This window comes from Ciona robusta, chromosome 6 (genome assembly GCF_009617815.1).
Source record: "Ciona robusta chromosome 6, ASM961781v2".
Taxonomy (NCBI): Eukaryota; Metazoa; Chordata; class Ascidiacea; order Phlebobranchia; family Cionidae; genus Ciona; species Ciona robusta.
The window spans coordinates 3657672-3672802 of NC_143240.1; the positions used below are offsets into that span (position 1 = coordinate 3657672).

The 15131-nt window shown below is 40.9% G+C and overlaps 2 protein-coding genes across 2 annotated transcripts; both read right to left on the reverse strand.

The window, feature by feature from the left end:
- Nucleotides 1–3902: 3902 nt before the first annotated feature.
- On the reverse strand, nt 3903–10265 carry LOC149735058 (mitochondrial tRNA methylthiotransferase CDK5RAP1-like). Its single transcript, XM_089879773.1, has 12 exons — nt 9585–10265; nt 9044–9176; nt 8692–8773; nt 8264–8395; nt 7842–7962; nt 6996–7101; nt 6460–6590; nt 5968–6065; nt 5487–5673; nt 5052–5201; nt 4536–4676; nt 3903–4207 (listed from the first exon to the last, which is right to left on the reverse strand). The coding sequence occupies exons 1-12, from the start codon at nt 10044–10046 to the stop codon at nt 4091–4093; spliced, it is 1860 nt and encodes a 619-aa protein (XP_089735899.1). The 5' UTR covers nt 10047–10265; the 3' UTR covers nt 3903–4090.
- Nucleotides 10266–10612: 347 nt separating this feature from the next.
- LOC149735059 (uncharacterized) lies at nt 10613–15131 on the reverse strand. Its single transcript, XM_089879830.1, has 8 exons — nt 15029–15131; nt 14338–14408; nt 13923–14047; nt 13481–13671; nt 12982–13192; nt 12774–12914; nt 11894–12032; nt 10613–11208 (listed from the first exon to the last, which is right to left on the reverse strand). The coding sequence occupies exons 3-8, from the start codon at nt 14005–14007 to the stop codon at nt 10998–11000; spliced, it is 978 nt and encodes a 325-aa protein (XP_089735956.1). The 5' UTR covers nt 14008–14047; nt 14338–14408; nt 15029–15131; the 3' UTR covers nt 10613–10997.

Consider the following 15131-nt stretch of genomic DNA (forward strand, 5'->3'; position numbering starts at 1 on the left):
ACCAGCAGGGTAGCAGCAGGGTAGGATTACCTGCAGGGCAGGGAGGGTAGCAGGGTAGGGGTAGCAGGGTAGGGGTAGCAGCAGGGTAGGGTTACCTGCAGGGCAGGGGTACCAGCAGGGTAGGGGTAGCAGGGCAGGGGTAGCAGCAGGGTAGGGTTACCTGCAGGGCAGGGGTACCAGCAGGGTAGGGGTAGCAGGGCAGGGGTAGCAGCAGGGTAGGGGTACCAGCAGGGTAGGAGTAGCAGGGTAGGGTAGCAGCAGGGTAGGGTTACCTGCAGGGCAGGGGTACCAGCAGGGTAGGGGTAGCAGGGCAGGGGTAGCAGCAGTGTAGGGGTACCAGCAGGGTAGGGGTAGCAGGGTGGGGGTAGCAGCAGGGTAGCAGCAGGGTAGGGGTACCAGCAGGGGTAGCAGCAGGGTAGGGGTACCAGCAGGGGTGGCAGCAGGGTAGGGGTAGCAGTACGGGGTAGGGGCAGGGTAGGGGTAGCAGTAGGGGGTAGGGGCAGGGTAGCAGCAGGGTAGGGGTACCAGCAGGGGTTGATCGTCCGCTTGGCCCACTTCCATGAGCCTGCACCTTGATCGTCCGCTTGGCCCACTGCCATGAGGGTAGGGTAGGGTAGGGGTACCAGCAGGGTAGCAGCAGGGTAGGGGTATCAGCAGTAGGGGTACAGGCAGGGTGGGGGTAACAGTAGGGTAGGGTAGGGTAGGGGTACCAGCAGGGTAGCAGCAGGGTAGGGGGATCAGCAGTAGGGGTACAGGCAGGGTGGGGGTAACAGTAGGGTAGGGTAGGGTAGGGTAGGGGTACCAGCAGGGTAGCAGCAGGGTAGGGGTATCAGCAGGGTAGGGGTATCAGCAGGGTAGGGGTACAGGCAGGGTAGGGGCAGGGTAGAGTAGAGGTACCAGCAGGGTAGGGGTACCAGCAGGGTAGCAGCAGGGGTGCCAGCAGGGTAGGGGTACAGGCAGGGTACAGGCAGGGTAGGGGCAGGGTAGGGGCAGGGTAGGGTAAGGGTACCAGCAGGGCAGGGGTACCAGCAGGGTAGGGTTACCAGCAGGGTAGGGGTAGCAATAGGGTAGGGGTAGCAGCAGGGTAGGGGTAGCAGCAGGTTAGGGGTACCAGCAGGTAGGGGTATTTTTCTGGTACAACAGCATCCACCAGAATAACAGCAAAAAACAACAAATAAAAAAAAACAAATTAAAAAAAAGCAAAAAAAAAAACAAACAAAAAATTACAAAAGTTAAAAAAAAGAGCAAAAAAAGCATTTTTTAACAAAAAAAAGGAAAAGGAAAGTAGGGGTAGCAGCACGGGGTAGCGGTAACTTTTTTAGAATAACAGCAAAAATTGCTTTTAAAGCTAAAAAAAGAGCAAAAAAGGCAATTTAAAAAAAAAGAGCCGTTCGCTTGGCCCACTGCCATGAGCCTGCACCTTGTCCGTTCGCTTGGCCCACTGCCATGATCCCGCACCTTGTCCGTTCGCTTGGCCCACTGCCATGATCCCGCACCTTGTCCGTTTGTTGGCCCACTTCCATGAGCCTGCACCTTGTCCGTTCGCTTGGCCCACTTCCATGAGCCTGCACCTTGAACGTCGCTTGGCCCACTGCCATGAGCCTGCAACTTGAACGTCGCTTGGCCCACTGCCATGAGCCTGCACCTTGTCCGTTCGCTTGGCCCACTGCCATGAGCCTGCACCTTGTCCGTTCGCTTGGCCCACTGCCATGAGCCTGCTCCTTGTCCGTTCGCTTGGCCCACTGCCATGAGCCTGCACCTTGTCCGTTCGCTTGGCCCACTGCCATGAGCCTGCACCTTGTCCGTTCGCTTGGCCCACTGCCATGAGCCTGCACCTTGTCCGTTCGCTTAGCCCACTGCCATGAGCCTGCACCTTGTCCGTTCGCTTAGCCCACTGCCATGAGCCTGCACCTTGTCCGTCCGCTTGGCCCACTGCCATGAGCCTGCACCTTGTCCGTTCGCTTGGCCCACTTCCATGAGCCTGCACCTTGTCTGTCCGCTTGGCCCACTTCCATGAGCCTGCACCTTGTCCGTTCGCTTGGCCCACTTCCATGAGCCTGCACCTTGAACGTCGCTTGGCCCACTGCCATGAGCCTGCACCTTGAACGTCGCTTGGCCCACTGCCATGAGCCTGCACCTTGTCCGTTCGCTTGGCCCACTGCCATGAGCCTGCACCTTGTCCGTTCGCTTGGCCCAATGCCATGAGCCTGCTCCTTGTCCGTCCGCTTGGCCCACTGCCATGAGCCTGCACCTTGTCCGTTCGCTTGGCCCACTGCCATGAGCCTGCACCTTGTCCGTTCGCTTAGCCCACTGCCATGAGCCTGCACCTTGTCCGTTCGCTTAGCCCACTGCCATGAGCCCGCACCTTGTCCGTTCGCTTGGCCCACTGCCATGAGCCTGCACCTTGTCCGTTCGCTTGGCCTACTGCCATGAGCCTGCACCTTGTCCGTTCGCTTGGCCCACTGCCATGAGCCTGCACCTTGTCCGTTCGCTTAGCCCACTGCCATGAGCCTGCACCTTGTCCGTTCGCTTGGCCCACTGCCATGAGCCTGCTCCTTGTCCGTCCGCTTGGCCCACTGCCATGAGCCTGCACCTTGTCCGTTCGCTTGGCCCACTGCCATGAGCCCGCCCCTTGTCCATTCGCTTAGCCCACTGCCATGAGCCTGCACCTTATTCGTTCACTTGGCCCACTGCCATGAGCCTGTACCTTGTCCATTCGCTTGGCCCAATACCATGAGCCCGCACCTTATTTGTCCGCTTGGCCCACTGCCATGAGCCTTTCACTACTCACAGTAGTATTCGAAAGTTCTGCAAGCACCACCTCTCAAAGTAGTAGCGCCAACGAACAGCAATAATTCTGCTCAGCGCACTCTTTTTTAGCTGAAACATAACTCACATATTAAGAACCGAAAACTGTGCAAGCCACCCCTATGGATCGACTCGCGACGCACACTGCGCCAACACCACCTCTCAAAGTAGTAACGCAAACGAACAGCAATAATTCTGCTCAGCGCACGCTTTGCCAGCCGAAACCATGAGCCTGCACCTTGATCGTTCGCTTGGCCCACTAACATGAGCCTGCAACCACTTACAGTAGTATTCAAAAGCTGTGCAAGCCGACCCCGTGGATCGACTTCCGACGCCCACTGCGCCTATGCCACCTCTTATTCCCTGTTAACCACCGCGAGATCGACTTGCAACTAGTATGCGATGAAACCACTCGATACGACCAAATCTGCAATTGGCAGCGCAAACGAACAGCATTATTTTCTGCTCAGCGCACCCTTTGCCAGCTGAAACGACCCTCCTACAGCAGTAACTGAAAGCTGTGCAAGCCACCCCCGTGGATCGACCTGCGACGCGCACAGTATCCATACCTTTTCATAGTACCAACCGAAAGCCGTGCAAGCCATCCTCGTGGATCGACCTGCTGCGCGCCCAGCGCCTATACCTTCTCACAGTAGTAACTGCAGCCGTGCAAGCCACCCATATGGATCGACACGAACTGTTCTTATAGCAGCTATTACGGTAGTGTTATAATTTCCCTTCTTCGAGATCGATATCGTGCATGGCTTTACGTATCTCTAGCGCCAGAATGCGAGTAAAAATAGTGGGCCCGAAGTGTATAAAACAAAAACTTTAACGACCATCTTTGCCCTAATGATTCAAAAGTTGAATAAACGTAAATTTTATTCAACTTTTGAATCCAGAATAAAAAAAATTGCTAAAAATGAATAACTAACTTATTCATTTTTAACGTTCAATCATTTTAATTTAGTTTATTTGAAGAACGCGACGCCCGTTAACTTAGAAATATAATGCTGTCGTTTTGTTACTGATTTCTTCTCTTCTCTTTGTCGTTTTAACCTGTTACTCGCTACTGCATTGAAGAGATAAATAAATTGTGTAAAGTAAAACTATTCAGTTGACTTATAAACACACAACGGTACACGAATAACAGACACATCATGAGAATACAAATGACAACTTACAAAATAACATTATTACATTTTCATTCTGGATTCAAAAGTTGAATGAAATTTACGTTTTTTTAATGGTAAACAATTAATTTTTTTTTGTTTGAACTTGTTTACGCTGCCGATTTGATGTTTTCACTTCTTCGCTTCTGCTCGTCCATGCGGAAAGAACGAACAGAGGAATGGTATAGGGGAATCCCCCTGTAACTGTTGGGCTTGTAACTTGTGACCTGGAAATAACAAAGGAAATAACAAATAACTCGACTGTAGGCGTGCCGTTACCTACATGCGCCAATCATGCATTGAGGAAACGACTCAAAATATACAACTGCATAAAACGATTATTTTAGCAAAAACTTTTAAAAAAGCTCATAATATCCAAATATTCTGATGGTGTCTTAAACAATAAACAAAAGTCTATGGAAGTCGTGGGGATACAGTTCTATAATCCCTGGAATTTTCCTTGTTATTACCAGATGGGACAGGAAAATAGAATAAAACGTTGTCTTATCTTACCCCAACCTACTATAACTAAAAAAAGATCCCCCAAACACATACCTTCACAGCTATATAGTCTCCAGTGCAGATTGTCTTTGTGCTTTGTGATGTCACACTTGATGCCACGTCATAATTAGGAATAAAAACTTTTAGATTCCCATCAGTTCGGCCTTGTAAGGTGTTGGGTACCTTGGTTTTGTCCTTTAGAAAAGTAGTTTATTTAGGTTTTACTTTTAGTGATTATAAAGTGTAGACTATTCTATATGTGTGAGGTCCTACACCAAAGAGGCAAAAGACCTGGGGTTTAGGCCAGAGTTTTTCATTACCCCAACACTGTATATGCATATTCTATTCTATATGGGTGAGGTCCTACAGTGAGGCTTGCATGGGACATGGGATTTGGGCCACAGTTGGCCCATTATCCTAAAACCGTAGTAGTGGCAATCTATTTATAAGAGCATACCTTGACCTAAGAAATGTAAGCAAAGTACCCATGAAATAACTTGACAGTGAGCATAAGCTATCCCATGTATGTTATATATTAAGGTATATAATACAATACACAGAAAGAGTTACCTTTTCAACCAAAACAAGCAAAGTTTTTCCCATAGTCTTTTGATGCACAGTAGGTAAGACATCCTGGTATACCTTGATAACTTCTTGCAAACGTTGGGATTTAATTTCTTCGGGAACATCATCATTCATCTTGTGGTAGGCGTGCGTTTTCTGTTTAATAAACAATGTGTATCGGTTTATATATGTTATTTGTGGATATTTTTATACACATGGTGCGTTTTTACACCTCATGTTCGCTGTTAAGTTATAAAATGGGTGTCTTCTTACACTTTCAAGTTATACACCAGACACACAGTGTATTCACTATCCATACACCTCCTGTGTAATTAGACAGTAATTAGAATCATTTTCTAATTAAAAAATGACAATTACACAATAAGTAACCTATAACACAGCAAACCCCAAAACTATCACAACAAAACTTCCAACGCAAACCTGTCTTATGCTGTACTTAAACAAGAAAGCATATTCGTATTTGACCAAACTCATCAATGATAAAGTGTCCTCATGGTCGCTGTCGGTCTCTCCACAAAACCCTGATATTATATCCGTAGAAAGCACGACATTAGGTATAAGAGTACGTATTCGCTCAACCAGGTTTAAATAATCTTCCCTTGTGTGTCTGTGGTGGAAGGGGGGGGGGGGGGAGGGGGTGAATCTTATGTGCTTTGTAGCTTACTGTCGAGTTATAACATGAGTGTCTTTTTATACCCCTCATGCTTATTGTGAAGTTGTGTGAACTTTATTCCAGTTATAACAAAACACACAAAGCACAAACAGTGTTGGGGTAATGAGTCAACTCTGGCCTACATCGCAGGTCCCATGGCATGCATTGCTGTGGGACCAGAAATTTAGAAAAAAATGTTTATCCGTGTCCAAACATTATGTTTAAGTTGAAACCATTATACAATCTTACCCTCTTCTCATTAAGTTTAACACATTGGAACTTCCACTTTGAGCAGGTAGGTGAATTTGTTTGCAAATGTTCTCCCTTTCCGATATGATTTGCAGCACCTGTAATAGGTTACTATAGGTCAGTTCTCTTATGTGTGAGGTACTGGTTGGATATCTTGGATTAAGGCCATTGATCCACTACACTAAACACGACACTGTGGTAACTTATGGGCGCAACACATAAAATTACAGATTCAAAACATTACATATTTCAAAAAATATATTTATACTATTTAAAGTTTTTCGACAATTTTTCAGTTTCGCATGTTATAAAAAGGTATAAACAAACATAGATATATTTTTTTATTTATAAAGAATTTATAAAACTAAATTGATATTTTAAAGGTCTGAAAGTTATATACTTTGAGTAAAAAGAAAGCACATTTTAGATTGTTATGTTACTTTTACAACCAAGTTATAAAAATAAGATAAAATAAACATAGAAATATGAAACCTCATCAGGAAAATCTTTTGGATGCGGAGAAATGAATCGAATTCTCATCTCGGGATCAACTTGCGATACTCTGTCGAGTAAGTCAGCGAATCGTAATCCACCATGTTTGGGTTTGTAGATTGTTTTAAAACCTGTCAATCAAATGTAGATTGTTTTGAAACCTGTCAATCAAATGTAGATTGTTTTAAAACCTGTCAATCAAATATATATTATTTTGAACCTGTCAATCAAAAGTATATTATTTTAAACCTGTCAATCAAATGTGTAATTTTATAAAAGTTATTCGAAACTGTGCATATTGCGTACGTGGTAAGCAATGTGTATGAAACAAAACAACCAGAAATAAGTTCCATTTATTATTATGTGATATCTATTTATTATTATGTGATAACTAGTAAGCGGGTACGAATTGTATGAAACAAAACACCCTTGTTATAAGGACTGTCATTGCCCACCAAGCGAGGATATACAAGTTACATCCATTTAATAATTAATTTATTTAAACAGCGAAAGTTTCACAAAAACCAGACACTTACCACGACTCATATTCCCAGCAATCGCATCAACAGCAGAATGTTGAGTTTCTGATAAATCGCGGTAACTATTCACATTCTGTCCCAATAAATTCACTTGTTTGATGCCCTGTGTAAGAATAGAAGGATGAATATAACATATACATATATGGTTATTGGTGGTACTTCACTACTTCTATTTCATTTTGTCAGTTTCTGACTCACTTTTGGACAGTATTTCCAAACTCAGAATAGCAATTTAACATTATAATAAATTCACCACAGAAAAGTTAGTCAATGAAATTTAAACAACATTTATAACAGTAAAAGTAATCAGCAGTAGCCTTATGTAACCACCAAAGTAATGAGTATATATAAGCTTCTATAATATTAACATATATCACAGACACTTAATAGTGTTGTATTAGACACACATCGGCAGTACTCTAAATAAACATGTAAAAAACTACCAGCATAACACACACGTTTGTGTTTAATTTAATTAGATAAACATTGGGAGTATAAAAACATCTTATACACCACATACCTATACCACCGGCGCCGTGGCTAAGTGGTTAGCGCGCCTGCCTGTAACCATTAGGTAATGGGTTTAAGGCTCGTCACTGCTACCATTGTGGGCGTATGTGTCCTTGGGCAAGACACTTAACCGCAATTGCTCCTATCTAGTGGTCACTAATGGGTTGTCCAAATTATCAGCCATACATAAAAAAAATAAAAAAATCTCCCCCAAAAAATCACCCACAAAGTAGCATACATGGTATCTCCTAAGCTGGCACGAGGTGTTAAACCCGTGATATAACGACTATCATTTTCCGGCCATGCAAGATAAAGTAAGTTGCATTCATTCACCTGATCTGATAGAATTCTTATTTCTTCGAGTATAGAAGTGACCGGCCTGCTTCTCTCACGACCCCTGGTGAAGGGGACGATACAGTAGCTGCACATGTTGTCACATCCACGCATTATAGAACTGGAAGAAGAAATATTTTGTTACTTAATACTTATTAAGCTGGCGTAGATGTAACGGCAACGCTAGGGCCATGTCACCTAAACTTTAGAAACAGGAGCGACATCATTTGATTTAGCACTCTATGCCGCAAAACAGACTTTACCCTGTTGTTAGGTGAAGTATATTGCAATCACCACATTAATCAATGAGGTTCCCTATGTTTGATGAATATGAGTGTAACTGCATTTTAACAAAGATTTATAAATGTGGGGACTCTCTGAATAACTACTAAAACACTCATTGTACATAACATAGCACTTACACGAAAGCAGTTTTTGAGTCCTGGTCAAACCTGACAGGCATAATATCGGCGTAAGTTTCATCTACGGACAACATGGTGTTGATGGCTGTCGTTGAGTCTGTGGTGGCTTGTTCTAGTAAGCGAGGGAGATCTCTGGATAATATATAAGTTTGAGTGGAAAATATCACAAAAGTTGTGAAATTATAAATACATTGGTGGGCATATATGTCCTTGGGCAAGACACTTAAAAGCAATTTCCCAACCCAGTGGTCACTAATAGTTTTTCCGAATTGTCAGCCATACATTAAAAACAAAACTTTCACCTATTACCTATTACATGTATAGTAATTATAAGTGGGCATGAAGTGCATAAAAATATGGCTCCCCATTTCTTTTAAAGTTGCCTGTGCTAAAAACAGCTCGGAACAAAAATGAACAAGGTTTTTCACCTGTATGCATCAGGCCCAGCAACAATATCAACAGCTTTTTCCTTTTCTACTATTTTCTTTTTTAACCTTTCCGCCATACAACCTGTGGTATAAACACAACTAATAACTGTGAATAAAGGGTTGAAGGTTCAAGACCAGGTTCGTGCAGTGGCAATTTATGAAAACACTGCATAGCAATCCTACTTTAACGCGCCCAATACTCACTAGTAATTTCAAATGTTAGAAATAAACTACCATAAAGTTACATTATATTTTTAAACACAACAAATTCATAAAAAAAGATAACGACAAATGCCCCTTTTTTTCAAAATATTAAATTGATATTAAGGTACTCTACTATTACACCAAATACCTAGAATTCCAATTTTAGGGTACCCAGGTGTATGGTAGTTTTGCTTATGTGTTTTCAGTTGTTTTAATCTGTTCCATATTTTGTCTTCTGCTTTTTCCCGAATGGAACACGTTACCAACATTATGACATCTGCCTGAGTAAGATACTATGTTGTTATAACAGTATATACTAAACATATTTACAAAATTCATTTGACATTAAAAAAAAAGTTAGTGCCAAAAATAAAGTAAATAATGGTCCTATAATATAGATTTCATAAAATTTACTAGATTTTGATAATTATGCATTTGATCTTGGAAAAAAAGCATATAAAGCAAAATGAATAAGTGATAGTGAAGACTCCTTCACCCTGCAATATCTGCTAAGCCCCAACTCGTAACTACCAACCTCTAACACTTTCCACCAGCCTAATCTGTTACGTCGCGGAAGATTCTTCACTAGTGACCATAAATAATACACGAAAAGTCAAAAATAGAAACTTAACACAAACATTTTCAAAACCAGAGCAGAAAAACGACCAAGTCGGACTTACGTCACTTACCGTATTAATATCTGTTGTCTTCTTATATCCTGCCTTTTTCAGAATTGCCCAAGCATATTCCCCATCATTCACATTCATTTGGCATCCATACATTTCGAAGTAAACTGTTTTACCATTTGGTGGTGTGGCATAAACAGCATTTTCAAGATATGGGGGGGCTTCATCTAGGTTAACATGCTCTATTCTTGGTTGGGAGGATTTTATGAAGTCTTTTATATCGGGCACATGCGATAGATCAACTTTTTTAGTTCCTGAAGAAAATGTCCTTGTCCAAAACCGCAAAGTATTACTTGAAATGCTGCATTCAGTTTGTTTAATATGTTTTCCACGTATGCAACAAAATGATGACGTCTTTCTGTCTAAATTGCTTCGTACTAAAGTTGAAAATGCTCGTCGTTGTATTTTTCCGCAGGCAGCATGCTTGCGAAATATCGAAAAAGTCTTTATTTTCAAGGTCATCATATAGACAAGAGTTTTCGTTACGTATTAACGCTTTATAAGTCGAGTCACACTTTGCTCGTATAACCAGAAATACCTAACACATTTCAGTCTAAAAAAACAATTTAAGTACATTTGTGCCCGAATATCATGAAATATGCTTAACGAACAAATACTAAACTAATCAAAAAATAGCCAACATGTTATGATGGTGATTCCCCTTATACAGTACAAGCCTGTCGTTTTTTTCTTAATGTAAGGGATGTCTTTGTTTACATACGTTAATTTAAACTACAAATTACGTTATTAAAAGTTCGTAATGCCATAAAAATGTGTTATATTGGTATTTTACTTAAATTAACATAGATTGAAACTTCTCTTAAACAAGTTTACTGATGGAAATAAAAAAGTGATAAATGCTCTTTAAAAGGACGATTATTTCTCCAATGCAATAATTCGACAAGGACTTGTAACTACCTGAACGCCGTTTCAGTAAACTTAAAATAAATGCCCAGCTTCTGCAACGGCGTTTCGTGGATTTCGACTAAAATTCAAATTAATATAGGCTACCACCGATACGTAATTGACAAAGTGAAATTATTGTAATACAAAACATAATTTATCGCACCGAACGATATATGACAAATTGCAATTAAAGAATGATAAAACTTGATAAAATAACGACGCAGACAGAAAGTACAAGAAAAAAACTCAACGAAAAATAAATAAAACGGAAATAACAAATAGAAAAGTTTTCCAAACGTAATTGCAGTCGTATACGATTTATCCAACTTCGGGATAAAAACAATGTTTCAAAGTTACATATGTAGCAACTCGTAAGCGTACACGAGGTATATGAAGCAAAACATCCGTGTTATAACGATGTTGTCGCCACGGTTTTAATTCATTCGTTCATCTTTCGTTGGCCATTTACAAAGGTTTAACGGCGTCACTCTAGCGCCGTCTATCGACTTTTTATTTCTTTTCTTCTGCACTCGGCGTCTCGCTTTTAATAGAGTTTTGAGAAGACTCTAAATGCGAAAACTTTGACTCTCGTTTGCACAAACTTCGTCGTTTGGCAATGACAAACACAACTATTATCAGTATTAGAACAAGGGCTGCTAATGGCAGGGCAATCTTTAACGATAAATGTTGTGCATTCATACAACCTGAACCATCTTTTAACCTGCAAAGAAATATTTTTTGTAAGAAATGTAAAACACCCGCGTTTTAAATAATTGAGTCGGCACAAGTTGATATATAGTAGGGTGGGGGAAGATGAGACATCTTTTCGATCTATTTTCTCGTCATATTTAGTAGAAAACAAAGAACATTTAGAGAATTATAAAACCGTTTCCTCACGACTCTCATAGACCGTGACTAATTGTTTATAACACTTGTTTATAAGGATATTTGGACATTATGTGCTAAAGGTGCCCCATCTTCCCCCACCCCACTATATATACAGTACAGTACAGTAAGATGGATACCGTTAACACATAATGTCCCATATTACATAACCGTGTTTTACAACTAACAACCCTCGTTTAGGGTCATGAGGATATGGGTATATAATGAATCACCTTCCTCCAATCTACTATTTTAATGCGATGGCTTTATGTGCCAACTGTTAATTAAAGAAAATGCGTAACGGTGGCTGTACACAGTATTCGGAATTCGTCCATTTTGTCTGTTTTGTCCGGATTTCGCTGCCGCATGCGGAACTCGGTAATGGGTTTGCATACGATTTCGCATGCCGGATACTGTGTACAGCCACCTTAAGCCACTTATTTGTTTAAACCGGTATTTTTTCAGAAGTTTTTTTTTTAAATGTTATTTTTTGAGAAGTTGTTTAGATAAATAAATCTTACCCGTCCCCAAAGTGTCCCAGTGGACAAGAGCACTTTACGCCCACTAACGGTGCTGGTTCATCAACACAAAGAGACGGTGTTTTACATTTATCCGATGACGTAGTTTTGCAATGATCGATATCTAAACAACCGTTCGAATCTACATGTAAAAACAAACATAAAATTGTTGTTATTATGTAGCTTATAATAGAATACCGGTCGAGATTTGACGCTGCTACCATTGTGGGCGTATGTGTCCTTGGGCAAGACACTTAACGCAATTTGCCAGTGGTCTTATAAGGGTAGCCTGAGCGTGAACAATAAACGTGTATGAAACAGAACACCCGTGTTGCATAACTACTGTCGTTATCCCATTAAGCAAAGATAATTAAGTTACATTCATTAATTCATAGAAGCCATAACAAACATATAACGGTTCGTCTTCACCCTTTAACGATATAGCTTTTTAACGATTTGCCTTTTAACGTTAATTACAGCGGATGTACCAGTTATGATGACATTTCCCGTCTTGGTCAGTTAATGGTTAATTACCGCATTGGAATTAGTTTTAATTAAGTTTTGCTTTGCTGCAAAATTATAACACGGTGTGTCTTGAATACCTTGTATGACGATTCTATTCAAAACAGACTTTAAGCACAACTTGAAAAAATCAATGAATAAATAAACGAATGTAACTTTATTATTCTAGCGTGGCGGGGCAACGACAGTCGATATAACACAGGTGTTCTGTTCCAAACACCTCGTGCCCGCTTACGAGTTACCACGTATGTTTTAATTTATCCTTTAGCAAAGACAGTCGCTATAACACGGGTGTTCTTTTGCATACTATATACGGCATAGAAACTTATTTCAAACAGCCTTCAAATTAAACCAATCTCACCATTAGTGCTGCGCCCTTCACCCTCGAAGCCAATGTTGCATGAACAAGTTGCATTTAACGTTACAACTCCTGTTGGATCCGTGGCGTGACAAGTGGCATTTGGATGACACAACTCCCAATGGTTGTCACAAGGGTTGACATCTGGAAAAGATAAATAAGTTACATTTTTCCAGTCAAAAAAAACAAACAAAATAACCCAAATATTTACCAGATAAAGTAAAAACAAGTTCGTTGCTGCATGGTCCCGTCCATCCCCAACAGCCATATCTGTCATTTTCTTCCACACTATAGTTAGAAATTACTTTGACCGTGTAAGATTGCCCAGGAACCAAATTATACAAAGTTGTTTCGTATGCGGTGGTAGTGACGTCACATGCCGCAAGCTCTGTGGCGCCGTCTAACGGAACTGGTTTTGCTCGCTGAAAGATAACCAGGACAAGATTTAACTGAATAGCACAAATTTAATATTTACGTGCCGAAAAACAATAGTTGATACAGCACAGGTGTTCTGTTTCATACACCTAGTATACGAGTTACCACGCATGCAACTTATTTATCTTGCCATGGCCGGGCAACGACAGTTGTTATAACACGAATGTTCTGTTTCATACACCTAGTGCTCACTTACGAGTTACCACGTATGTAACTTGGCGTGTAATTTTTCGTTTTTTTTCTTAATAATGTATAGCGAGTTAATGTATATTTACCGTAGCATAAGCTCTTTTTATGACGTTTAACCTCGACCATTGTTCGAACACAAACACGTGGAAACCCACGAGTCCTGATTGGCTGACAGGGGGTAACCACGTGACTGTTACGTTCACATAGTCACGTGAGAAGTCCGGAAGTAAAGTTCTCACGGTTAAATTGCGTGGTAATATGTTTTCTATGTTGCTATCTGTGGAAAAATAATTGAATTGAATAAGTCATAAATTGTGTAAGACTTATAAATTTAAATTGTTATAAACAAATTTTTCTTTTTTTAAATGTCTATGATCGACACCTAAATATTCGCGTTAAATTCAACTCGCTATACATTATAAAAAATATTTAGCAAAGTAACTTTGTTTTACACCCATGACTATATATAAAAATAGATTTTATCAAAGCGAATATATTCCATGATATTAGTTTTACCAGCTGACTCACCACAGCACGTTTGTGTAGCTTCGGATTCGGTGAAATCCGAACTATTCCGAAGAGTTCCGATGCAGTCGTTTGCTGCAGTGAGCATATGTGATACGTCAACAGAGCGGTCACGTGATGCGTAGTGTCTAAAATGAATTTTACCAATTAATAAATGGATGAATGTTTTCAATGTAACTTATTTATCCTCGCATGGCGGGGCAAGGACAGTTGTTATAATACGGGTGTTCTGTTCCATACACCTCATGCCTTACTTTAATATATGGCTGACAATTTGAATACTTTAATATATGGCTGACAATTTGAGAGTTACTTTAATATATGGCTGACAATTTGAATACTTTAATATATAGCTGACAATTTGAATAACCCCGCATTAATGATGTTATAAAATGACGTAATTAGTGACGTCATTTACCTGTAATATGGAATGATGGTGAAGCCGTAGTTTTGATGAAATGTTGCTTCGTATTGTAAACTTCTTGTCTCCTGAATATGGGAAAAAGATTCGTCTATATTTAGGAATTGTTATATGTATGCAAAGGTATAGCGGTGTTTAATTATGTTAATGGGTATTCATGCTCACTGTCGAGTTATAACATGGGTGTCTTCTTATACACCAGACACACATGGTGTATTCATACACCTCATGTTCACTGTCCAGTTATAACATGGGCGTCTTCTTATACACCAGACACACATGGTGTATTCATACACCTCATGTTCACTGTCCAGTTATAACATGGGCGTCTTCTTATACACCAGACACACATGGTGTATTCATACACCTCATGCTCACTGTCCAGTTATAACATGGGCGTCTTCTTATACACCAGACACACATGGTGTATTCATACACCTCATGTTCACTGTCTAGTTATAACATGGGCGTCTTCTTATACACCAGACACACATGGTGTATTTATACACCTCATGCTCACTGTTAAGTTATAACGTGGGCGTCTTCTTATACACCAGCCACATACTACGTCAATGCACCGTATATACGTAATACATAATGTAACACAGGTGTCTAAACATACATTATACACCCACGCAAGAACAAGTGTACACCCACGCTAAGAAATAATAATTGCAACTTATTTAACCTCGCGTGGCGGGCAATGCCAGTCGTTATCACACGGAGATTCTGTTTCATAGACCTCGTGCCTGCTTACGAGTTACCACGCAATTTATATACCCTCCAGCGGC